Source organism: Glycine soja, chromosome 1 (assembly GCF_004193775.1).
Source record: "Glycine soja cultivar W05 chromosome 1, ASM419377v2, whole genome shotgun sequence".
Taxonomy (NCBI): Eukaryota; Viridiplantae; Streptophyta; class Magnoliopsida; order Fabales; family Fabaceae; genus Glycine; species Glycine soja.
Window position 1 is genome coordinate 54457775 of NC_041002.1, and position 26327 is coordinate 54484101.

Sequence of the window (26327 nt, forward strand, 5' to 3'; positions counted from 1 at the left end):
TGTGTTGATTTGGACAATGGGTGATGGCGGTAAAGTGTAAAACAAAGGGCGATGATGGTGTCCCTACCATTGACATTTGACCTCAGCCGTTGATGTAGGGAACTTCCACTTCATTAGGGGGAGCCTGCAGATGCATGCTGGCCAACCGGGTTAAATGCTCAATAATATTTCTTGCTATTTGTGATTAGACATCAAAATGGAACAAACCAAGTGGGCTTAATTATGTTTGGTGGATTGACTCATCAAGGAATTTTAGGGCAATACCTTTACCTTCTATTTTTCTCCTAGACAACTTCAAATTCTTGTCGATTCTCATCCCATAAAGTTCAACACTTTTGTTAACATTCAAATTACAATTAAGAGTGCTCCCACTTTCAAACCCTAATGAAGAAATCCTGTGTCTACACTAATTGATGACTTTTTACTATGCTTACTAATTTATGACTTTTAATAGTATACCAAATGTGTTTTTATTCGAGAATATAAAACATTTATTTTTTATAATTGTGAATTTCATACAAATTTAGTTAGTGTCGTATTAACAATTACTAATCAATATTCTCCTTAATGCATAAAAAAATGAACTAATAACACTTTTTGTTTAAAAAGTTACAATGAATATACATTGAAAGTTATAATAAAATGCATAGAACTTATTTTTCATAAAAAATTGCTTTTAAAATGACAAATAATTTAAAATGGAAAAAAATAAAAAAGTAACAAAAAATGGGGAAATAATATGAAAAAATAATTAAATGAGAATAAAAATACATTTATTTATTTATTTTTGTTTAATAACAAGAAATCAAATTTATAATATATATATATATATACAGATTTTAATATTTACTTTTTATATGATGATGAATAGTTCAAAGGTTTCACCGGCATTTTAATAGTATTTTCTAAACACATAAAGTAGGTTGTGTTCTAAATTTTTTTATTTATAAGAAGTACACTCTAAAGAATCATTTTATAAGTTTAATAACGTAAATGAACCCGACCTATTGAAAATTAAAATTACGTATGAAAACAAGCAATAGTGTAAAAAGAAGAATGTATATGAAATAGCATCAGTAAAGTATTTGAAGTTTGTGAAAGGTAGTATCTGTTTACCAGATGGTAAAAAAGGCACGGGGGGGGGGGGGGGGGGGCTATAAAATGGTTAGAATCGGAGGCATGAGATGAGAATAGGATAGAGAAAGCGAAAGCAAGTTGTATTATTTGTGGGGTAAAAGCCATGATTCAGATAATTGGGGCTTGCTGACATAAAGGCATGATTGAACTCTCCACTCCTTTCTATATAATCCCTTCCACACGCACTTCTCCACTTCATAGTCACAACTAGAGATGACGGTTCAAAAGGAAGATTTGGGCTTGAGTCTAAGTTTGAGCTTCCCTCTCCTCTCCTCTTCTCCTTCCAGCCACAACCCTCAGAAACCCTCTTGGAACGACCCTATTTTCACTTCTTCAGGTCTGTCTTAAGATTCTCAATCTTTTCTTTTTCTCTTTTCCTTCTTGCTTTTTCATTTCCACACCTTTTCCTATTTAACAATCATTTTCACTTCTTTTCACTCCCTTCAAGCACTTTCAAAGCTTCCTAATTTTCCCCAACCCTCTTTTTACTCCATACTTTAGCATCCAACATTTTTTTTTTTTTTTAATTTCTAATTCCCAGTGTTGGTTGCTACATGCTAAACGGTGTGTTTTGCATGCAGGTGAAGCTGGATCATTCCTCCGCGGAATCGATGTGAACCGTTTACCTTCTGTGGTTGATTGCGAAGAGGAAGCAGGTGTTTCATCTCCAAACAGCACGGTTTCTAGCGTCAGTGGAAAGCGCAGCGAGAGGGAAACCAATGGAGAAGAAAACGACACAGACAGAGCTTGTTCCAGAGGCATCATCAGCGACGAAGAAGATGCTGAAACCTCTAGAAAGAAACTTAGACTCTCCAAAGATCAGTCAATTGTCCTGGAAGAGAGCTTCAAAGAACACAACACTCTTAACCCCGTAAGTAAACGTACACATGCCAATTAATTTTTTTTGTCCTGTATCAGAGACATAGTATCCTCTGATCTACTGGATCATATATTAATCTCACTCACGATGTATAGGTGCGATTGATCATAGAAAATTTTGTACACAATGTGAATCAAATATAGACTGTTGCTAAATAGATTATTTTCATTCACAAGGATGTAGTGGGACATTATACTGTTCAATTAATTTGTTTTTTGTTTTGTGCGTGAATATGTTGTTGTGTTGTTTGCAGAAGCAAAAGTTGGCACTGGCGAAACAGCTGGGTCTTCGAGCGAGACAAGTGGAGGTGTGGTTCCAGAACAGAAGGGCAAGGTGGGTTCATTTCGCCAACATTTTTGTTGTGTGATCTTTAAGAGTTTTACTGAAATTAATTTTCAGGACGAAGCTGAAGCAAACGGAGGTTGACTGCGAGTTTTTGAAAAGGTGCTGCGAGAATCTGACGGAGGAAAACAGGAGGTTGCAGAAGGAAGTGCAAGAGCTTAGAGCACTGAAACTTTCCCCGCAGTTCTACATGCACATGACCCCACCCACCACCCTCACCATGTGCCCCTCGTGTGAGCGTGTCGCGGTTCCCCCCTCCTCTGCCGTTGATCCTGCCACGCGTCACCATCACGTGCCTCCATCTCACCCCCGGGCCTTCCCCATTGGCCCATGGGCCAGGCCCTTCGATGCCCTCCGTCCCAGATCTTAGACTTGCGGAAACAAAATGACAAAATTGAAAAAAAGATAGGAAGCCATGAATTATGTGTTCAAAGTGTGGTCTAAGATATGGTTGTTAGGAAAACTGATTTTGTGGGTCTCTAATGTTTTGTACTAGTTTGACCCTTCGTCTTTCTTTTGGATTTCGGGGCATGACCTGGTCTAGTTACTAGTTAGGTTTTTTAGTTTTATAATACTTACTGCGTTACTCTCGTTTCTCATGATTAAATCCGAGACTTTCTGTAAAGTTTACTGGTCTTAATTAATAGTATTATATATAGCTTTCTTGTGTGAGCAGATTTTGTTCTTATACCTCAAAGTCAAATTGATTGCGATCTTATGTTTACATTTTCAAAAGATCCTTAGTTAATTTCCAAGATGCGGGAATTCGTGGGGACTTGACTAACTACGGGTTTTGGATACGAATTTGACATAATAAAAATAATATTAAACATTTTAAAAGGAGTTTTGCCCTATACGACCAAACAATGGTTCAACAAATTTGGGTCATTATGGGTCCCAATTGATGATGCCTTCTAGTTGTAGAAGGGGAGAGAACCTTATTTCAATGGATTATGTGAGCATTGGCAGATTTCTAAGTTGTGCATGCTTGTTTACTAAAATTGCCCTCTCCCTCCCCCACAGGGCTATCCTAATACAAAGCTTGAATCTAGGATTGTCACAATGTCACCTTTGTAAGTTTGCGTTAAGTACTATCATTTTTCCAAGTTAATGTTCTCATCTCCTCAAGTCAGATTTCTCACGTTCTATGTTAGTATTTTTACAAAAGTAGGTTCAAAGTTCAATATTATCAACTATGTTCTTCAACCATTATTTTTAATTATGCAGGTCTACTCAATTTAAGTATTTTTTTACATTCTAGTCATTGTCATGTCATATTTTATTTTATAGGAATCTTATTGAAAACTCGCATAACTGACTTAGGAAGTAGATTTTCCATAACAACAATTTGATAGAGGTCCAATTAAAAAATAAATACAAGTTCAAGAAACATCTTGAAAAAATAAAAAATGAAAAACCTAAAGAGACCTTCGGACTAATTTGAACTTTTTTTACTTCCTCCTATGCACGTAATTTGTTGCTCCAAACAAAATATAGAACAATTTTGCACGTCGGCATCCACTAGTAAAATTACATTTCACAAACCCAGTCCAAAGTCTTATAAGCCCAAAAAGAATTAAACCCAACCCAAAAGAAAACAAAAAGTTTGAAACGCGGGCTTAGCGGCCAAAAATTGGGACCGTAACCCGACCCATACTAAGCAAATAGAATGAAAAAACAAACAAAAACAAAAAAAGCGTTTCAAAAACCCTCCAATTCCATTCTGTAAGGAGTTTTCCCCTCTACGAGACAGAGTCGTTCCAAGCAGGGACGCGTCCCTTCACTGAGTACAAATAAATCTGAACCGTTTGAAAATCTCGCACCTAATTTCTCAGTGTTTGAGAAAATCTCTCTCAGTTCTCCGTTTGGTTATTATCTCTGAGAAATGGATAAGAGGCTCAATGGACCCACCGTTTCGTCCAGCTCTAACGGCGGCTCCGCCGTGGGACGATCTTCTCCTACGCTTCAACCAAACTACAGTAGCCGATTAGTTCAGGTACACTCACTCATCCTCTCAATTTTAAGTTCCGCACTTGCTGAGCTACTTCATAAACCCTAGCTGCCTGTCACTAACGCAGTGTTTGGTTGAAACTTTTATATTTAAATGGTTTGCTGCTTGCGTCATGTTTGCTTCAATATGTGCATTGTGTGTTTGAGTCTAATTCTTATCACTAGTTTGGGTTTTTTCATTGTAATCGTGGGTTTTGTGGCGTGGGAATTTGTTAAGCGAGATAATGATCTGTGAATTAACCTCATAAAGTGAGTGTTTGTCATGTGCTGGACTTACTCATAATTTTGGTTTTATGAATCATGCATCCTAGTTATGTCAATTTCTTTGCTAGTTTGTTTGGTTGGCATTTCAGTCTATGCAAAATTGAATTTATGCTGGACTGGTAAGTTTAAAAATGAATTATTTGTTGTGGGTTTGTGGTGTGGGAACTTGTTATGGTGAGATAATGACCTGTGAGTTAATCTGATAAAGTGAATGCTCGGCATTTGCTGTTCTGATTCATAATTTTGATTTTATGAATCATGCATCCTAGTTATTTATGTCAAAGGCTTCATTTGGTTGGTATTTCAGTCTGATGCTGGAAAATTAAAAGATTGAATTTGTTCTCTAAATGAGTTAATTTTCATGTTACTGATGCAGGCTAGAAGTTAGCATTTCATATTTGTGAAATTTATAACTACTGTATTGCTAAAATAATAGGAAAGAAATGGTTTGTGACATTTGATTTCAGGAAGCATTGGAACACTTGGCATCCATTGATCTGATTGAGTTGTGCAAAGAAGCCAAAGTTGAGCGCTGCCGAGCAACTCGAGACTTGAGAAGCTGTGGTCGCTATGTCCACCATGTCTTGAATTCATGCGGACATGCCTCTTTATGTGAAGAATGTAGCCAACGGTGTGATATCTGCCCAATTTGTAGAATCCCAATTTCAAAAAGTGGTGCTAAAGTGCATCTTCGACTTTATTATGAATGCATAGAAGCAGGCCTTATTTCGAAAAGGTGTGATGAGAGGTTTCAAGAAATAGAAGATGGGGACAAACAACTAACTGCTGACGTACAGCGCCTTTATTCTCTGTTTGACGTTGCACTTGAGAATAACTTGGTTTCTTTAATTTGCCACTGTATCCTTTTCTACATCAGTCATTTTCTTGGCATATTTTATTTTATTATTAATTTACTTATTAAAATTTTAAATATAAATACTTGTCAATTGGTAAGTAAAGTTATATGATAAGGCTTTGTCTCAGTAATGTTATCACCTGAGAAAATTAAGTTGGTTTTTCTTCTTTATCCTCCCATTTTTCTTATTTGTCCTATTGCCCCCTTGTCTCCACTTTTGTATTTTCTTGACCTGAAATTTTACAGACATCACAGATGTATGTATGGATGAAACTGCTGTTTCCAGTGATCCTGTCATTGCATTTTTGTTGGATGAAGTGGTAGTGAAGGATTGGTGCAAGAGGACATTCAAAAACATCATTGCTGAACTGCAGGGAATTTGTATCCTTAAACCTTGTTTTTTTGTTGATATCTAAAGCTAATTATTAGTATGACCTTTTTCCATAATTATATTTGTTCTCGCTAACAATTTTCACTAGATAATATGGACATTTTAGGCTTGAAAGAGAGATTGAGTTTACTTCTGAAATTTTCATTATACTTGAAGGGCATATCAAATGTGCTAGACATTTTGGAGTCATCTTTTAAGGGTACTCTTTCAGCACAACTTCACGATTTGCAGAATCTCCAAGAGAGCATCATGAAGACAAAGCAGGTTTGGTTTTGCAAGAATTCATGTTCAATGGAGTCATTGCTTAACCGTTATGATTTTTGCATTAATATTTGATTTTTGACACATTTCTTGCTTGGCTGATGTGCTGCCAAGTGTCAAGTCATCACAATAAATTCGTACATATTATCTATTTTTTAAATGATTCTGTGTGATTTTTGTTGGAAGGGGCTTTATACCTAATCTTCAAAAGTGTTGATGACAATGGGTAACCTTTGTTGTTGTAGTTCACTATGATGAAGTATATAAGAGGGACGTTTGTAGAAATGACTGTTATTTGGCCTTGCACTTTAATTAATATTGCTTATAAAGAGTGGTTTGCTGGATTTAGTCTTCCTCTATCTGTCTGTATGTAGCTCCAAAATTAGAGTAGCTCATTGCAATCTTCATCCTGGTGTTTAATTTTTGTTGTTTTACCCAGCATATGGATGTTATTATTTGGTGTACGAGACATCAATTTTTGGAAGATGTGAGATCACGTTTTACTGATAGTTCGTCATGGTCATCAGTTGTTCGGACAAGGAAATCAGAAGCAATTAGACGTGCTTGGCCTGATCCAATAAATCAATCTGTGGAGTCATCAGGACATGATGGGTCTCTATTTATTGAAGATGCAATGAATAATCTTGATCTGGAGGAGGGGTTTAGGAATGAAATTGTAGAGGGATTGGAAATTGCATCCTTGCAGAAGGACAGTGAATCATTTTTGGGGTCAAATACTGATCAGATTCTGGGTTACTATCCCTTCAAAAATCTTCGTTCTGCTGTTGACTTGCTCTTTTTACGTGGAGGCTCTGATATGGTGATTGCAAAACAGGCCATTGTATCCTTTTACTCCTATTTTTTATTGTCAGTGTAGAACTGTGTTTGTTCTGTCAATAATAGTTATTAAGTTGAAGCAATACTTCTTTCATTCTTTAACATCTGTAGTTTCTGTATTATTTATATGATCGCCACTGGACAATTCCTGAAGAAGAATGGAGATACATACTTGAGGACTTTGCTGCTACATTTAGTATTAGCAGGCACTCATTACTTGAATCTTTGACTTTTTACCTTCTGGATGATCACACAGAGGAGGCTTTACAGGTACCGCCAACAAAATATTATGCCCAATGCGTCTTGAGGAGCTTGTTTACCCTGATCTTAATTTTTTTTAAATCCATTTGTATCATGTTTGCTTTACTGATGCTGCTAAAAAAAGGTTGCTTTACTGATTTTCCTTTTACAGCTGACTGATGATAAGCATTATATTCAACTAGGAAAAAATATCAGGACTATTTGGTTATAATTATATTGGAATCTTATGTGATCCTGAAAATAAAGCAGTAAAGATGTAATTGGGCTTTAGTTTTAGGTGTTATTTGGGTCTTTCTTTCATCTCTTCTATTTATAAGGTGTGTTTTCTTGTTTTCACTGAAAGTAAAAAGTGACATTTAATAATTACATCAAGAGTCTCCTCTTCCCCATATAAGGCACATGATCTTGTTTTGTTTCATGTTAGTATTTGATGTTATTAATGTGAACCTGTTCCTTTTAGAGTAATATTTATTTCTTTATTTATTATTCTGTTAGGAAGCTTGTCGCCTTCTTCCTGAAATAACTGGCTCAACATCACATCCTAAAATTGCTGAAGTACTATTAGAAAGGGGTAGCCCTGATACAGCTCTCATGGTTTTGAGGTGGGCTGGGCGGGATGGTGGACCTCACGTGACTTCACTCAGAGATGCTGTCACTGCAGTGCGGGTGAGGGTTGAGTGTGGGCTTCTGACTGAAGCATTTATGCATCAGAGAATGCTCTGCACCAAAGTGAAGGAAAAGAATTTCAATAAAACAGCATCTGGGAATACTTCTGAGAAGCAAAAAGGTCAATGTAATAAGTGGGTGGAGTGGATGGAGGTCCTGGTGACTGAGATTTGTTGCCTCTGTATTAGGAGGAACTTGGTGGATCGAATGCTAGAATTGCCATGGAATTCTGAGGAAGAGAAGTATATACATAAATGTCTTTTGGATTATGCTATTGAAGACCCTTTAAGGACAACAGGAAATCTACTTGTTGTGTATTATTTTCAGGTACTTAATTTCAATAGCTGGTTCCATGTCTGACATTGATTCTCATGTTTTATTGATCTTGTTAGTCAATTAGTCTTACAGTCTTTTCAGTTTATACTTTGGAATCTTGTAAATATGTTAATTTGCTACCCAAAGTTGAATTCTGTTCCATATAATGCATATGATACACCACCATCACCTATTTTACTTAGCTTATCTTTGATAGCAAACAATTCCTCCTTCATCTATCTTAACATCTACCATCTTCATATCTTTGCTTGCATACTGATGTGATATTTTGTTTCCAAAGCTTAGTAGATACTAGATCCTAATATCAATGTGAATATATATACATACCTCACTTTCCTATTCGGTTACCATTTCCGTTGTAAATTGATATGAACTTTATTTTGCTTCTTAAAATGTGTCACGGTAATTTAGCATATCCTTGATGATAGTATTTCATTTTGAGGAAAATGTGAAAAAATTTCTGGCTAATATATTTATCTGGGTTTCAGCGCCACAGATACTCTGAAGCATATCAAGTTCATATTAAACTTGAAAAGGCGGAGCAAGATTGCATTTCAAAAGGTTCCGTAAGTCAACAAAATCTGCCAGTATTAGAGAAGGCTATTCACTTCAGAGCCAATTTGATTGTAAGTGATTTAAAATCTTTAATTTTGAAGCAAATGTTTTGTTCCACAAACATTTTATCCTTGGATCATGACAGGCATTAGTTACTTTTATGATGTCTAGCAGTTGCAAAGTTTCCAATGCTAATTTTTTAAAATAAATTAAATGGACTCTTATTTATTATTTAACATGTTTGGAGAACACTGTTGGTCTTAGACTGAATTTGTGGACGATTTATGTTTGAATAAAACAGAATAGATGCTTGGAATTGTTGCCAGAAGTTGAGCAGCAGCAACTGAGGAGCGGAAACTTGACTGAAGGTGTTGTTACTTCTTGTGAAGAAGTTGAAACTCCTGACAAATTTGACGTTCCTCAGATTCAGGATTTCTTGTCAACCAGTTTATTGATTCCTTCATCTGTAAATTCTTCCTTGATGTTGCATAAAGATCATCCAACTGGCTTGTTGAGTTCATTGACTTTAGGAACATCAGCCAAAATAGGCATGTCTTTCCCTACTACTGGCACTGAGCTAGGTAATTTTGGTTCCTTATCATACCATCATGATGGGTTATTTACAAATAATGAGAGGGTTCCAAGTCATCAACGTAAAATTGGTAAAAATCTAAGAAATGATAACTCTCCAACTCCTAGGAATCATAGGATCCGTTTCATGAATGGTTCACCCCTGAAGGGATTTACCAGGACATCACCAAGCAATTCCCAGGAGAATAGGCCGGACAAAATCTCGCCTGGAGTTGAACAAAATAATCAAACTACCAGTCCTATGGAATCCTGGAAGGCTACAGTTAACCCTGTTACTAGATCCACACTTAGCTATCCTAAAGAATTTGCAAATGATCTCTCAAATGTATCTAGTAAGAATGTCCAATCACATAAAGATGAAAGAAGTTGGAACATGGGGTCCACTAATGATCCAATGGATGTTTCTCGGAGGTAAGAATCTAATAACCCATTTCTTTCGCTCATTGCTTTTGTTCATATTACCTGTTTTGTATAATTTTCGTGTATAAGAATATCCATGTGCCTTGATTTAATGCTTCTTAATGTTCACCAAAAAGGGTATAATATTTTTGTAAACTGAATCCTTTTGTGTACTTCATTTCTTTATAGCCTTGTAGATAATAAATTAAATACTGAAGAAAACATCAAGGGTGCACCTAGATGGAGATCTGATGATGCGAGTGATGAGGAAGATGATCGGGATGTGGGAAGAGCAATGGATATAGCTTATTATTCAACTCCTCCAACTCAGATGACAAGACGAAGCAGAGTTTCCAGGAGATGAAAACTCAACTTTTTGGTGAAAGGTTTCTGGAAATTTATGTGAAGAAACAAGAAAATACGTATGTTAAAGGGTTGTTTTTGAAATGAGAGCTTCGCTTTTTTGAAACTCGGGAGTTTTAACGCCGGTGTCTGTTGTGCAGCTAATATTCAATGAAGAAAATTTTAATGTTAAAGGTGCATTTTTGTATCCTTTTCCTTCAATGAATCAATGTTAGTCCAAAGTTTTTAATATTTTCTAGTTTTGGAGAATGATTCATTTAAAATGATTTTTTTGAGCAAATTCAAAGGTTGTTTCATTTGGCAGTATCTTTCAATTTCGTCCTAGTAAATGATCTATCTGGGAGGTCGAGTTCACATGGGAATGGATCATATGTTCAATTTTAAGTTTTTAACATGATAAGGCCATGTCTAAATTTTATATTATCTATAGTTTATTTAATTTAATATTAAGAGAGATATAAAAGTTGAATTATGTAATGTTTATCAGGAGAGAAATAAATACAATTTGATCCATGATTTATACGGACGATATGAAAGTTGAATGATGTTACAAAGTTGGCTCTCGAACTTTCAAATTTATGAATTTATTCTTTCAATTTTTGAAAATATATGAATCTGGTCTTTCCTCATGTTTAAACTAAACATATAGTGACAGTTTTTTTATTGTTACAAAGTTGAAAGAATGACTAAATTTAAAAATATATATTATATTTGACTTTATAATGTTGTATTATTTATTTTATAATAAAATATATATATATAATTTTAATATCTATAAAAAAATGTATATTTTTCCTTAATATATTAAAGAAATTTATTAACTCAGTGGTTATAATACTATTATTCGGGTACAGGGGGAGTTTGAACTTTGAACTCCGTCTTTTTTTTTTGGGTAGTGAAACCTTAAATGCTAACTTTTAAAATATTAGAATAAATTATATCGACATTCTTGAAGTTTCGTCAAATTTCTTTCAATACTTTTCATTTTTTTATCCCTATATTTTCTTAACATTCACGCTCTTTATACATTACATTAATTATTTGCTTGAATGTCCGTGAATGATAGCGTATCATTATATTCTTGTACAATGATGGCGTTCGTTTCTTCTGGATAATTCCAACGTTGGACGTAAATTGACGCATTCCAGAGTTATATATTGAATTGTTTAATGATCAATTTTTTTGGCGCCTTGGCTCGACATTGGGTTAATATATTTACTAATTTGTGTTAATTGCGGAAATCTTTATTCTTTGCTGATTGTGTTTATCTTTGCATCGTTAGTCTTTTTTTTTTTATCATATTGGCAATGAGAACTTACTTCCGTCTTGTTGATAATTAACTTTTATCATAAAATCTGATTATTTATGATCATACCACATATTTAACACATTTTTATTTGTCGATTATTATATAGTATTAAAATATTTTATTAAATACAAAATTGATAAAGTTAAAAAATAATTTAAGGATTTTTTTACAAATTAAAAAATAATCAATATATAAATGAATTAAACAAATCAAACTTATTCTTTAATTTTTCAAAACAAGTCAAACTCAAATTTTTAATTAGACTTGTTTAAATAAATAAGTCAAGTTTGCCTTATTGATTTTTTTTTTTTTTTCAGAAGACAAATCAAAATATCTAGTATGCGGTTCGATTCCACTTATTTTCCCCTAATCGATGACACCTGGTCTTTTAATGCTCATTAACTATATAAGCAAAGCAAATAAAAAAAACAATTTCACCCAGACACTAGACAAGCCGTTATTCAATATTAAATATTTCCTTTATTTCTTTGGAGGAAAATTGAGAAGGAGAGTAAAAACATGTGGATTTCACTTTCAGTATGTTATGTTATGTTTCCTCTCAAGGTAACTATGATTTTGGACGAAAAAGGAAAGTGCATATAAGGTGTTCCTTATAACATCAAACAAGTGATTATGATTTTTTTTCTCTCAAGAAACAAGTGATTATGATTTGGACCGAAAAGAAGAATATGATTTTGGATGGAAAATTAAACAAATTATTTGTAACATAATTTTTTTAAAAAAAAATAAAAAATAATCATACCAAGAAAAATAAAAGATTAAAAGTTTATTTTACTCATTTAATTAAATGGAGAGATTTTTTTTTATATATTTTTCGTTTATACTTTAGTTCCTTCAACAACATTTTTTCAATTTATTTTTTTTTTCTATTTTCTCTTCTTTATTTCACTCTTAATTCAAATAAAATATGAAAAAAAGTATACAGATGATGAAAATGAACGTGAAAGGAAAAGTAGTGAGAAATGAATCACGTGTGGAAGATGAGAGGAGGAAAAGAAAAGAAGAAAGAAATATGAAATATGAAATATTCAGTTCCGATTCCAATGTTATCACGTTTTCTTCTTTTGGCACGTTGAAAACACAACTTAACCACATAAAGCATCCACTATTCTATTCTAATTGCTGTTACTGTAACACAACACAATCTTCATTCATCACTGAAACCAAAGCCACAAGCTGCGACATCAGAAAGACATTGGCGAGAATGGAAGACAGTATTGACCACTTGGCTTTCGAGAGGAACAAGGCGCAGTTCGATGTTGACGAGATGAAGATCGTTTGGGCGGGTTCTCGTCAAGACTTTGAGCTTTCCGATCGGATTTCTCGCCTTGTTGCCAGCGATCCGGTGAATTCTCCTCTTTCCTTCTTCAATTTCTCAATCCCTTTGTTGAAGTGACCTTAGTCTCCTGTTACTCTAAATTTATCTATAAAAAAAACAAGATTTTTTTACATAGGCTATGTTTGGATAAATTTCTCAATAAACAGTACTAATAGAAGAAAAATAATAAGAAGATAAAAATGAATTAACCTCGGAGAAGTTAATTGTGAGAGCTTTAGTAAATTAGTTTATGCATAATTATGGGTGAAGCTTAATTTTACCTTATTCTTTTCTAAGTGCTTGTTGAGAAGTTTATCCATACAGAACCCTGTTAAGTGTTACGTGCTGTCAGCAGGTAGTTAATGTTTCACAAATAACTGTTCAACACTTCAACTCCAGCATGTGAAGTAGCTCGTTATTGTTTCCTTCGCCTTTTCTATTAGTTTGGTGATACTGATACGTGATGATTATTGGCTTCTTTCAAAATCTGAAACCTAGACTTGTTGACTATCATTTCATTTGTAGGCCTTCAGAAAGGATGACAGAACCACGCTTGGTAGGAAGGAGTTGTTTAAAAACACCTTGAGAAAAGCAGCTTATGCATGGAAAAGGATCAACGAGCTCCGTCTTAATGGTGAGTTTTCTGTTCTTCTTGGTATACTTTGCATTTGTGTTCAGATCTTTTTTTTTTTTTTTCCTATGGACGCATTTAGTTGTCTATTACATTAATATTAATTGTTCTCTATTATTCTTACAGAACAGGAAGCTTATAAGCTCAGATCCTTTGTGGATCAACCTGCTTTTACGGATCTTCATTGGGTATAATTCAATTTCTTTTCCTGATTGCATTCTCATCTTCCATGTCTTACTTATCTATATTGAAGAAATATATCGATAACATAAAAGAAAGAAATATATGTTAGAATCATGAATGGGTTCAATACTAGTTTAAGGACTTCAAAGGTGTGTGTGTGTGTGCGCGCATGAATATTGTCCAGGTATTTTCACTTTCTATGGTATATATTTTTGGGAGGGGGTAGCATTGCTTTGTGTACTAAATTTTAGTTATTTATATTCTTTTGCAGGGAATGTTTGTGCCTGCTATCCAAGGACAAGGCACTGACGAACAGCAGCAGAAGTGGTTGCCTCTAGCTTATAGGATGCAAATAATCGGTTGCTATGCCCAAACTGAACTTGGTCATGGGTCCAATGTTCAAGGGCTAGAAACAACTGCAACATTTGATCCCAAAACAGACGAATTTGTTATCCATAACCCCACATTGACTTCCAGCAAAGTGAGTTAAATGGGTGATTATTCCTGTGAGCCTTTATTGGTCTTTTACTATTTTTAACCGTTTAAGATTCTACATCTTACAATGTTACCTGGTGCTTTAACAAGTACATTAAGAGAAAACACTGTTTTTACTTTTTATGAAGTGTATTTTGGATTTATATCATGCTTCTGACATTGATTTAAACAGTGGTGGCCCGGTGGATTGGGTAAAATATCCACCCATGCTGTTGTTTATGCCCGTCTAATTATTGGTGGTGAAGACCATGGAGTGCATGGTAATTGCCAAATTTAGTCATCTAAGTTTCTGGTGTTAGATTCAGAGGCAAGTTAACTAATTATTTGCCTATTTGAAGGTTTCATTGTCCAGCTGCGGAGCTTGGATGATCACTTGCCTCTTTCAGGCATAACTATTGGTGATATTGGGATGAAATTTGGAAATGCAGCATATAACACCATGGACAATGGAGTTCTAAGATTTGACCATGTACGAATTCCAAGGAATCAAATGTTAATGAGGTATTTCTATTTTACATATTGTCCCTTCTCTAGCCTCACCATAATGGGTTTTATGGTGCTAATAATGCATAATACATTAATGATCTGTGGGGGTAAAATAACAAAAAATTAGAGCACAGGGCAGTACATTAAAATTGGGTGAATCCACAGGGGTAAACTCTATCTAACTCTAATAATAAGAAGAACTGAACAAAAAAAGCTTTTAACGTCATACTATTATTATCTTCAGCGAATTTTTAAAGTTATTTTGTCCATGAATCGAGAGCATTGTTCTGCCACCTGCATTTTACTTTTAAGAAGAAACAAACTGTTAAATGCTCAGGAATAAAAAACCTTGACAATCAAATCTTGAAACTGCAACATCTTTGTTTGCCATATTTCCTGTTAAATACAATTGTTAAATGTTTCCTTTTAGATTGTTTACATAGGTAACTAGATAGAAAAGATGGTTAAGAATAGCGAACTGCCATTAACAAAATAGAAACAGGAATAAAGGGTTGTGCTGATCCTGTGTTGAACTCATCGGTACTTGTTGAGGGTGAGGGAAAGTGGAGGATCTATGACAAAATGAGCATACAGTATCATGACTTTTTATAATAGTTTTTAAATGTCACAATGAGCTTGTTAGTTTTTCCCAATGGAAAATACTAGCAACTAACCCTTTGACACACTTTTCTTTCCAGCACTCTATTAATTGGGTGAATTTCATTTTAGCCCCACTAAAGAGAGTGGGCCTAGGCTTTTGGTGCAACTCTCATGAAATTTATCCCATAATAGAGATAAAGAATGTGTTAAAATGAATGTGTCAAAGAGAGTGTTTCTAGCATTGCTCTTTTGCCAACTGGTTCATGGGGTGATTGCTCGGTTCTTTTAATCCACCAGGGTTTCACAGGTTACCAGAGAAGGAAAATATGTACACTCCAATGTTCCAAGACAATTAGTTTATGGTACTATGGTAAATGTGAGACAAAAAATTGTAGCTGATGCATCGGTTGCTTTGTCTCGAGCAGTTTGCATTGCTACAAGATATAGTGCTGTTAGAAGACAGTTTGGATCACATAATGGAGGTCTAGAAACACAGGTAATGGGAGGTGTGATAAGATCCCTCCTCATCTGGTTTATTAAATATAATTGTATGATGTTGAATTCCGTATTTAGATCTATTGACTGGTCAAAATAAAAAAATTGGTTTTAATTAGTTTCATTCTAAGTGTAGCGTGCTTATTGTGCGGTTTTTCCATTTAGGTGATTGATTACAAAACACAGCAGGCTAGGCTCTTCCCATTGCTGGCTTCTGCTTATGCTTTCAGATTTGTGGGCGAGTGGCTGAAATGGCTTTATATGGATGTGACAAAAAGATTGCAAGCTAATGATTTTTCAACATTACCTGAGGCTCATGCATGCACTGCTGGGTTGAAATCCTTGACTACTACGGCAACTGCTGTATGTTATTACTTCTGTTCATTTCTCTACTCATTGGTCTTAGACTTAGTTTAATTTAATTAGTTACTTAGCGGCTTTAGATAGCATTTAAAATATGGTTTTTGCTATGGCTTCATCTGGGGAATTTTTCTTTCTTTATATTATGTGTGTCCTATACTGAGATTCCACAACAGATACTGATAGGTCCTCCTCCCTTTACTTCTCTCCATATGTTGAAACTCATTTTCTCTCATTTCTTTGGTGTACGCCTTATACATTTCATTTTGTTGTTTGAAATATGTCATTATTATGAAGAATTGATGGGTGTAACTGAACATCAAAACTAAAACCTTTCCAATGAACTGGGTGCAGATTTTAGAGTGCATTTGCATTAAGTGTTGCAAAAAGAGCTTGTTCTAGAATTTTTTTTTTAAAAAATTAATCTAATTGTTGTGAGAAAAACATTTTTTAATTTAATAAAGTGCTTTATATTAACACAAACAAACAGGTCCTCACAATTGTGACTCTTCAAGCATTACAATCCTGCATCCTGCTAGTTGTCAGTTTAAAATGAAAAATAACACTAGAGCAGCTCATTAAGGTTTATGTATTTTGCATGCTCAATTATACATCATATTTATTTTAAATTTCCGGCTTCAGATTGAAAAAAGAGCTTAAAATTCCTGAATTGCAGTACTGTAATATATTGCCATTAATTTATTGTCCATGTCATCAGTGTGTGTGTGGGATAATTGACTGGATGAGTAATACTTGCATTTAACTGGATGAAGTATTTCTGTTGTGGTTGTGCTATTATCCTTTGTAACTCTGAACTTTTTATGTTCAGTTAAAGTTAAATTAACTTCAATTTCCAGGATGGAATTGAAGAATGCCGTAAACTATGTGGCGGTCATGGTTACCTTTGTAGCAGTGGTCTCCCTGAGTTATTTGCTGTTTATGTTCCTGCCTGCACGTATGAAGGAGACAATATTGTGCTTCTTTTACAGGTTTGTTAAAAGTTAAAAATCTTATACAATCATTTTGTTAATCATTATTTAATTCAGTCTTTACTAAGTCCTTCCACAGATGTTAACAGGATTTAATGTGCAGCATGACAACTAACCTACTTTTTTTGTTGAGAACTAGGTTTTTGTTTGTATTCGACATGCTTTCATACATTTTTTAAAACACCTACTTTTAGGGGTAAAGCCCCTATGCTTGTTGGTTTTGGAAGCTTTAATATACAAAGTGATACTATTTTTTTTCTCAAACAAAAAAAAGGATTTTGGGATTGTCAAATTTGTAGCATGTTAGAAAAGTAAGAAAGTTCTAAAAGGATGAAATACTTGAAAATTGTGATTCGGTGTTTTAGGAATAATTAGGTTGTTTTGACAACTTCTAGAAAATCCGATGTAGGTGGCAAGGTATCTCATGAAGACTGTTTCTCAGCTGGGCTCTGGAAATAAGCCTGTTGGTACTACAGCTTATATGGCTCGAGTGGAACAACTGATGCAATATCACTCTGATGTTGAAAAGGGTATAGTGAAATTGGAGATTATGGCAACTCTAATCACATTAGTTTCACGATATCCAAATCAAATATGGTTTCAGTTAATACTGCTAATACTAACCATGCCTGTGTCCTTTATGAGTTGTAATATTATACTTGTTTTTATTGCCTGCAGCTGAGGACTGGTTGAAGCCTAATGTAGTGTTGGAAGCATTTGAAGCTAGGGCTGCTAGGATGTCAGTTGCTTGTGCTCAAAATCTTAGCAAGTTCACTAATCCTGAGGAGGGTAAATGCTTCAATCTTATTTTAAGTTTCAAGCTATATGCAATTGTCCTTTGTGGTTGATTTTGTTTTCTTGGCATGTGATGGTGGAGATTGGAGGTGGGGAGTGGTTTGTGTTGACTGTTGACTGATCTATATGATGCTTTTGCTTACATGTTGGAAGAATTGATTGAAGATGCAATTAAAAATTGCATCTTTTTTTGTTCATTTTGTTTGTACAGATGACAGGCAAATGTAAAAGTTATACTAATACTAATAATAAAATGACACATTTTAAAGGCTCAGAAATTAAAAAAAAAATAAAATGAAGTCGTTATCATAAAAAATATACATAGATCACCTCAAGATGTAAAAATTTCTTATATCTGAATGTTGATTTATTGTTGTAATTTATGCAACATGGTTGGATATTAGTATTTTGTAATTTGCTAATGGCTTTTCTGGCAGCAGGTTTTCAAGAACTAGCTGCTGATTTAGTTGATGCGGCAGTTGCTCATTGCCAGTTAATCGTTGTTTCCAAGTGAGCTTCTTTCATATTTTACATGTTGGTTGTTTTGTTATAAACTCCATGATTGCGTCTCTAGATTTACAATAATACTGCATTGTCTCAGGAAAGTGAGTTGAATATATCCTAGAGAATGAAACACATAAATAATAAGATAATAGTAGTCCTCCCTCCTCCAATATCTTTTTTTATGTTAATGTTTTATACTGGAAATATAGTGTGATGGACTTTCTCTCAGTTGAAGAGCACCAGACTGAAGGAGTCCAAAGAAAATATACAATTTTTCTGTTATTTTAAAAGATTAAAATTCTTTACTTGTTACTAGGATTTGCTTGAATATTCTACACTTAAGTTGATCAAACTCTTCGTTTTTTAGATTTATTGAGAAGTTGCAGCAAGATATCCCTGGAAAGGGAGTAAAAAAGCAATTAGAAGTTCTTTGCAGCATTTATGCTTTGTTTCTACTTCATAAGCATCTGGGTGATTTTCTTTCCACTGGCTGCATTAACCCAAAACAAGGATCACTTGCCAGTGAGCAGCTGAGAAACTTGTATTCACAGGTTTGTCCTAAACGATTTCAAGTCAATATTAGCATCTTCTGGTGTTTATATTTTAATTCATTAATATGAAGGCTAATGATTTTATGTGTGGTTAGGTTCGTCCTAATGCAATTGCGCTTGTTGATGCATTTAACTACACTGATCACTACCTTGGTTCAATTCTTGGACGTTACGATGGAAATGTGTATCCGAAGTTGTACGAGGAGGCATGGAAGGATCCTTTGAATGATTCAGTTGTTCCTGATGGCTTTAAAGAGTATATTCAACCGATGCTTAAGCAGCAACTACGTAATGCTAGGCTGTAGTTAATTTTGTGGCTATGATGCTTTTGGCATCTAAGAAATTTACCCAGACTATTCTGATTTACAACTCTTAATAAAGTTGTGTTTGCCAGCTAGTAATTACCATCGCAATTAGGTGTATCTGGAACTGGAACTGGAACAAACTCATTTATTTATTACATTAACGATACTTGATGTCTAATTTCGTGTCTATTATTTCTGGGCATTTCTAATTTTTAATGTGGGTTTTCTTCACACTAACTCTTATTTCCAATTTTCCAACAAGGTACTATAAAAATTCCGTTACTTCTGATGGACATACGACTGGTCAGATTTTGTATATTTAAGCGTAGTTCATCAATGTATTAGCAGAATTTTCCTTTTCTTTTCTCACTTAAACTATAATTATAATGTTCATGCTTGTTCAAATAAAATGGCATGAATAAAAAAATTTAATCCATAGAAAATATTTTATTTTGAGACTCATAAAATTTATTTAATAATAAATAATAAACAGATAATTTTAAAGAATATATTGTTACTTTATTTTCCGTCCATACCTTCTTCCCTTGACGTGTGGAAATAGAAACGGATTTGGTTATAGATTTAACAGTTAAGTCTACAAGACAATTTTTTTTTAAAAACAATTATAAAGTCTCACAACTTCAAATATTTTATCACTTTATTATTAACATATTATTTTTTTATATTTTATCAATAAATATTGTTCACTATAAAAACCTGTAAACACATTAACTTTAGAATGAAGTTCTTCACTTTCAAATGTGTGTTTTTTAAAAAAAAAAAAAAATTAAATTGAGAAGTCCTACATACACTCACGACTTCATTTACGACTAAAAAAACATGAGGATGGGAGACAAGAATAACTAATTCTGATATTCTATGACACAAAAGGACAAATTCTATTAAATAAAATTTAGTATATAAACTACTATGTAATAACAACATCTACATGAAATTAGCAATTACCTTTCCTTCTCTTCTCTTCTATTCTGAAGGCCCTGGTGCTCGAAACCAGATTTCCTTGTCACCTTGTTCCTATCAGGTGGCATAAATGTGAATCACTCGCATGCTTTTATTCTTGTCACCCATTTTAGTATGATTACTACTGCAGAAATTCTGCATTATTTTATCAGTTTTGTCACTATTTTTTACAATGTTTCGTTTGGTTTAGAGGAAATAAATATTCTGGTTGTTCCTGCTTTCGTTGGTGATTTAGTGTTTATTGGCATTTTTTTGTCTTATTTTTCAATATAGATATTTATTCTGTGATAGTTGAATAGTTGATAACTTGATACTTAACGATGAGTAAATGGTATAAAGTACCGCGACATATACTGAGTAAATGCTAATGGAGAAAGATAATGCTGTGATGTGGTATAGTCTGTCTTTTACCTTTTATTTTTCCTTCTAATTTTGACACTGCATCGAATGCTCTGTTAATAAACACATGCGATTTGATTTGATGAAATGAATTGGTATCTCTGCAAGAATTTAAAATTTTTGTTGTTATGGACTTATGGAATACTGTATAATAAACTGTTGTCTCTTTTTGAACTTGAAAAATTGGTTAGAAACGACAACATGGTTTTGTTTTTTAATGGATACAGTTGCTAGCTGAGATAGTGGACACATATTCCTTCATATATTTGCTTTCTGTGTTAGTCACTTCTCTGGTGCCCATTTCAATCCTGATGTCACAAGGCTTTTGCCACCATTAGAACACCAGAAGGTTTCCCTTGAACAAGCTGTAACAAATTCAATATTTTCCTCTAGAACACTGGTAACTGGTTAAACTAAACCTGTGGTTTGTTGAGGTTATTATCCAATTAGGTGGTTTTCTGTCATGAACTATTTGCATAACCATAATGTTATTGTATTTATGATATTTCGGTGGGATTATTCGAGCCTATATAAGCATATCAGCAACTTGGATGCGGGTAGCTCCTGAATAACAAAATGGTCATGAAAAAGAACAATGCAAAGAGTTATATTTCAATAAAGCACTGGTAGATAATATGTTGAATTGAAATTGAGGCACAAAAAGAACACCTTGAAGCAACAAGAGTTATTAAGTTGGATAGTACCAATAATTGTTATTGGAATATTTACGTTATTGGGCAATGAAACAAATTTGTTTGTGACAGACAACTGTGCAAGAAAGAAATTTTTTTTTTTCTATAAAGAGATTGATATGAGAAGAAGCACCTTAATCCCATACACAAGGTTAAATGATTTGTTTGGTTGTTTATTTTCTTTTTTTAATTTGGTCATTTACTTTTTAAAAGTTTAATTTGGTCATTCGTCTTATTTGTTTGCTTAATTTATCTTTTATTTTTTAAAAAAAATTATTTAATCCTTGATTTTATTTTTTTAATTTAATTCTTTATTTTATTTTTTTAGTTTAGTCCTTTAGTCTAATTAAGATTGACGCTGTTAATAATTTAAAATAATTTTTTTTTCACCTTTCTCTCCTTTTCTTCGATTTATTCTTTAAAATAATTTTCCAAGATAGGCACACAAGAGGCTATATTTCTTAGCAATTTTAGGCTTCTAATCAACTTTCTTGGCACCACTTAATTGCATTTCAGATGGTGTAGTGAGTAATTCGATTGCGCGCACGTTGTTTTTTCTCTGGAACAATCAATGGAAAAACTGTTTATGGGACGGATAGGGTCTATTAAAATAATCTGAGCCCTGATTTTGCAAAAGACTGGTTCAAACCCATCAAGAAAGCTAAGACATATTCATTTTGAGCATAGTTAAGAATTACAAGTACAGAAATGGGTTGAATGGTATTCAGTTATTCACTCAACTCATCCCATATAAAGATTTTAATTTCGTAAAACACCGACTAACAGAAAAAATCAGTTAATAATTAGAAAGGATATATTTAATATTGTGGTATCAGTGAGGCACATGAAATTCACTTTTTTACAAAGTGAATTGAAAAGGAAATGAAATCACTGATATATATTTTTAAACATTTTCTATAAATAATTGAAACAACGAAATTTTAGTTAAGAAAAAGCAAGAGGAAATTTTCCTATTTAAAAGATGAGTAATGCTATTTTATACGAAAGCGCTCCTTGCATGAATCGCACGAATCAGTTATGTGGGTCAGTTTCTTTTTTTTTTTTTTCAAAATAAATATTAATTAAATAATATTAAAATAAAAGATAAGTCTTAGCGCAAATACACGTTCGTGCAGTTTTTACGAAAACGCTTTCGCACAAACAAGCATTTCCCATCTTTTTGTGTCATTTTTTAATTGAATGAATAGAAGAAACTTGAAAGTTATATAAACAGAGAATAAATTGCAAGCGTTAAAAAGGTGTACGGATTTTACCTTTAATGTTTAGATTTCAGATTTCAATTTTTAAGTGAGAATTAATATGATACCTAAAGTATTAAATAATTATTTTGTAATAATAGAAAAAGTTGTCACAAGCCTAATACTAGTTTTAGCCTTTTAGGATTATCGTGCAAAAAAAGGAAAAAAAAACATGTTATGAATGATTAAAAAATATTATTAATATATTAACCTAAACATTAATTTTTAGACTAAATTATAATTTTGATTTCCTTTTGATTTTAAATTCATAATTTTAATCTTTTCATTTTTAAATTAAGATATTTAATTTTCATATTTTTTAAAATAAAAAATTTCGATCTTATATGACAAAAATTTATATATAAAAATTAAACTCATAATTTTTCATTCAGAAATAACGTAATAAATCTTTAAAATACTTATATTATTTACATATTTTAGAAACACTATTTTATATATATTATTAGTTAAGAGTTAAACTCATAATTTTTTATTCAGAAATAAGGTAATAAATCTTTAAAACACTTATATTATTTACATATTTTATAAACACTATTTTATATATATTATTAGTTAAGAGTTATTAATTTTTTTAAATTATAAAAATTTATAAATTAAAAAATATTTAATATATAAATCTTTTTAATTTTATTTTATATCATTTTATATATTTTTTAAAAATTATAATAAAGTAAGAACAAATTTTATATATAATAATTTATTAATTTATATTAAATATTTTATAAAGTTAAATATTAAATATTTTATTTTAATTTATAAATTTTTATAATTTGAAAAAATTTAATAACTTTTAACTAATGATACATGTAAAATATTCTATTATAAAATTAATTAAACAAAAAAATGTTTTAATGATTTATTATTTTTTCTTTTAATAAAAATATTATGAATTCAATTCCTATTAAATAATTTTTATAAATTTTTTATTTTATTTAACCTTTGTGTTGATAATATATATAAATGTCATATCAGTATTAATACATCACATCAGAAATTATCATTTAACGGTCAACAATAGATATAAAGACTAAAATAACTTATTCTAAAAAATAATAAAATTAAATATTTTGATTTAAAAATAAATGAATAAAAATTATTAATTTAATATTATAAAAAAACTAAAATTACAATTTAATCTAATTTTTATTGTTTAAAATGTCTTGAGGAGAGGAGGAAGTGGGGAAGAGAAGAATTCAAACGAGACCCGATCAGGGCATTCGAAGCCAATAGAACCTGGCAAGTACACATCCCTTTTTATATAGAAAATTGTGTTCCAACTAAAGTCTGTTTAAAGCTGCTGACATGTATGTTGTCGGATTCCCACTCCCCCACTGTATACAAAGTCACGAATTATTGTTATGTGGGACGAATATGGGAAAACATTCAACATGTATTTGACAAATATAGCCTATAAACAGAAGAGAAGATCAAAATAGGGATGATGAGAAATTAAAAACGTGTCAGCCCCGTCAAAGTTATTTTTCATCGAACTTATAACTACTTAAAATAAACTTAGAATTTGAACGAGTTAACTCTCAAACCTTAGATTACAAAATAAGGTTTTTCCCTTTTTTTATCTTCACTGTTTAATTATATTGCTGGTCAACGTGAGATTTCCAACTTAAGATTTCTTTCGATCATAAAATTAATAGCACTGAACATTTGCGAGTAATTATTATCATAAATTTTAATACTATCTTAAAATTCAAGTTTTTAATATATGCACTTGACTCATGAAAAGGGTTTGTTAATGTGAGACCAGTAGACCACAAACAAAAGAAAGGAAGGAAAAAACACAATTGATTTGGTGAGAAGACTATAGTTTGAAGTGGAGAATCAAAAGACATTATTGTACTTTCCATTCTTGAACGGACGATAGTAGTGGTGAGTGGTGCATCTCTACTTGAAGCACTCTTTCATCTTAAATTACCGCTGAATGAATGACCAACAATATAATGATGAGCCCATTGACCTTTAATTTCAAGTTTCAAGGCCTACAACTACAATGAATGACAGTTCCGCCAAGCCACAATACACGTGCTGACTCCCCCATAAATAATGCCAGAACCAAACTCTTTCTCAACATCATAGTTGAAGTGTCTCTCTCCCTCTCATTTATGCATGGCACCCACCAAGAATGATGAAACTGCTAAGAAAACAAACAACAGAGGAGCATGGACCGCGGAGGAAGATCAGAAGCTAGCCCAGTGCATTGAAATTCACGGTGCAAAGAGATGGAAAACTGTTGCAATTAAATCAGGTTTATATATAATTAGCTTGCAATGCTAATTTCCAATATATATATATATATATATATATATATATATATATATATATAAAATTCTTCTTCACATGTTTCTATATATATGGTGACAGGTCTAAACAGATGTGGAAAAAGTTGTAGGCTAAGATGGTTAAACTATCTGAGACCCAATATCAAGAGGGGCAACATATCAGTTGAAGAAGAGGATTTGATTATTAGGCTTCACAAACTGCTGGGAAACAGGTTTTTATTTGTTGTATTCAAAACTAAGACAAGAATATTAGTATTATATATATATATATATATATATATATATATATATATATATATATTATGAACATGTACGCGTTGTGAATATTACTGTACATATAATATCCACATTTTTGTGTTAATTAATTAAGGTGGTCATTGATAGCTAAGAGGCTTCCAGGACGAACCGACAACGAAATTAAGAACTACTGGAATACTTGTTTGTGCAAAAAACTTAATCGCACAAAGGTGAAGCCTGAAACTTCAACAGCACAAGCAACACATACGACTCGGAGTACTGAGGAAAGAGCAGCGGTAGAGAATAAAGAGCGCATTGATGATGGGAGTGGGGACTCAGAAGTTAACTTTGATGTGAACGAATTCTTCAACTTCTCCATTGAAGGACCCTTTGCGTTAGATTGGATGATCTAGAACTTGATGAGGACTTGTTGTGTGTCTCTTAATTTCTTAGTTTTGAGCTTGTGTTTATATACTTGTTATGTGGTCATTATAATTGAGTCCTAGCAATACATGCGTGAGTTCCATTAAATAATTTGAACTCTCATCATTGTATTTAGTGGAACTTACATATATATCATTAAGTGTAACAGTAATGTTTTAATTATGAGAGTAGTGAATAAAGTGTGTTAGTAGTTCATTTTTTCCGTGCTCATAACAAATTAAATTGTTGGTAACCTAATAAAATTTCCTTCTTTACATTTACTATCATTTGAATATTTTTCTTTCGTGAAATTAATGATGAACTTTATTCTCTTAATTTAATTCGAAATTTAAATATATTCCTAACATGCATCCATAGTATTTTTAAGAATTTTTAACCTCTTATTTCTTTCAACCTGTCATTTCTAAAATTTTAGTATTTTTTTAAAAAAATTATCAATAATTAAAAATAACATTGCATTATAATATAAATTATTATGATGATCTAAAATATAATTTAAATGTTTAAAATATTTATTTATCACAAATTTTAATTTTAATATAATTTATATATTTAAAAGTATTTATTTACTATACATTTTAGATATATAAAATAAATATTTATTTTGTGTGGTGCACAAACTAAAATACCATGAAATGGGAAGTGCGTCAAATGAAGGAAGATATGAGTTATTAGCACATGTTATTTGTAGGTATATATCTAGTAGTTATTATTATTATTATTATTATTATTATTATTATTATTATTATTATTATTATTATTATTATTATTATTATTATTATTATTATTATTATTATTATTATTATTAT

General features: G+C 32.4%; 4 protein-coding genes across 4 annotated transcripts; all 4 read left to right on the plus strand.

Annotated features, from left to right (window-relative positions):
- Window positions 1-1188: 1188 nt before the first annotated feature.
- On the plus strand, window positions 1189-3034 carry LOC114423529 (homeobox-leucine zipper protein HAT4-like). The gene is made up of 4 exons (XM_028390328.1): window positions 1189-1474; window positions 1719-2008; window positions 2271-2350; window positions 2417-3034. The coding sequence occupies exons 1-4, from the start codon at window positions 1351-1353 to the stop codon at window positions 2727-2729; spliced, it is 807 nt and encodes a 268-aa protein (XP_028246129.1). The 5' UTR covers window positions 1189-1350; the 3' UTR covers window positions 2730-3034.
- A 1026-nt stretch (window positions 3035-4060) lies between these two features.
- On the plus strand, window positions 4061-10455 carry LOC114423520 (E3 ubiquitin-protein ligase HOS1-like). Its single transcript, XM_028390316.1, has 10 exons — window positions 4061-4355; window positions 5101-5491; window positions 5736-5870; window positions 5969-6144; window positions 6581-6982; window positions 7090-7248; window positions 7735-8232; window positions 8730-8867; window positions 9098-9798; window positions 9976-10455. The coding sequence occupies exons 1-10, from the start codon at window positions 4245-4247 to the stop codon at window positions 10148-10150; spliced, it is 2886 nt and encodes a 961-aa protein (XP_028246117.1). The 5' UTR covers window positions 4061-4244; the 3' UTR covers window positions 10151-10455.
- Window positions 10456-12494: 2039 nt separating this feature from the next.
- Window positions 12495-19378, plus strand: LOC114423539 (peroxisomal acyl-coenzyme A oxidase 1-like). Its single transcript, XM_028390340.1, has 14 exons — window positions 12495-12824; window positions 13323-13431; window positions 13555-13616; window positions 13883-14092; window positions 14279-14366; window positions 14445-14607; window positions 15490-15688; window positions 15853-16050; window positions 16905-17036; window positions 17446-17566; window positions 17715-17825; window positions 18272-18341; window positions 18703-18886; window positions 18982-19378. Exons 1-14 carry the CDS (start codon window positions 12684-12686, stop codon window positions 19189-19191), a joined length of 1998 nt encoding a protein of 665 aa, XP_028246141.1. The 5' UTR covers window positions 12495-12683; the 3' UTR covers window positions 19192-19378.
- Window positions 19379-24664: 5286 nt separating this feature from the next.
- Window positions 24665-25660, plus strand: LOC114397167 (transcription factor MYB32-like). The gene is made up of 3 exons (XM_028359299.1): window positions 24665-24803; window positions 24920-25049; window positions 25208-25660. The coding sequence occupies exons 1-3, from the start codon at window positions 24665-24667 to the stop codon at window positions 25485-25487; spliced, it is 549 nt and encodes a 182-aa protein (XP_028215100.1). The 3' UTR covers window positions 25488-25660.
- Window positions 25661-26327: the final 667 nt, after the last annotated feature.

Excerpts from the sequence above, each read along its gene's own strand:
- LOC114423529 (XM_028390328.1), top strand. The coding sequence starts at position 1,351 with ATGACGGTTCAAAAGGAAGATTTGGGCTTGAGTCTAAGTTTGAGCTTC. Across the intron at positions 1,475-1,718 it reads CCCTATTTTCACTTCTTCAG|GTGAAGCTGGATCATTCCTC; the intron begins GTCTGTCTTAAG and ends TTTTGCATGCAG. Across the intron at positions 2,009-2,270 it reads AACACAACACTCTTAACCCC|AAGCAAAAGTTGGCACTGGC; the intron begins GTAAGTAAACGT and ends TGTTGTTTGCAG.
- LOC114423520 (XM_028390316.1), top strand. The coding sequence starts at position 4,245 with ATGGATAAGAGGCTCAATGGACCCACCGTTTCGTCCAGCTCTAACGGC. Across the intron at positions 5,871-5,968 it reads TGCTGAACTGCAGGGAATTT|ATAATATGGACATTTTAGGC; the intron begins GTATCCTTAAAC and ends AATTTTCACTAG. Across the intron at positions 7,249-7,734 it reads ACACAGAGGAGGCTTTACAG|GAAGCTTGTCGCCTTCTTCC; the intron begins GTACCGCCAACA and ends TTATTCTGTTAG.
- LOC114423539 (XM_028390340.1), top strand. The coding sequence starts at position 12,684 with ATGGAAGACAGTATTGACCACTTGGCTTTCGAGAGGAACAAGGCGCAG. Across the intron at positions 14,608-15,489 it reads AGGAATCAAATGTTAATGAG|GGTTTCACAGGTTACCAGAG; the intron begins GTATTTCTATTT and ends TTAATCCACCAG. Across the intron at positions 17,037-17,445 it reads ATATTGTGCTTCTTTTACAG|GTGGCAAGGTATCTCATGAA; the intron begins GTTTGTTAAAAG and ends AATCCGATGTAG.
- LOC114397167 (XM_028359299.1), top strand. The coding sequence starts at position 24,665 with ATGGCACCCACCAAGAATGATGAAACTGCTAAGAAAACAAACAACAGA. Across the intron at positions 24,804-24,919 it reads AACTGTTGCAATTAAATCAG|GTCTAAACAGATGTGGAAAA; the intron begins GTTTATATATAA and ends ATATGGTGACAG. Across the intron at positions 25,050-25,207 it reads CACAAACTGCTGGGAAACAG|GTGGTCATTGATAGCTAAGA; the intron begins GTTTTTATTTGT and ends TAATTAATTAAG.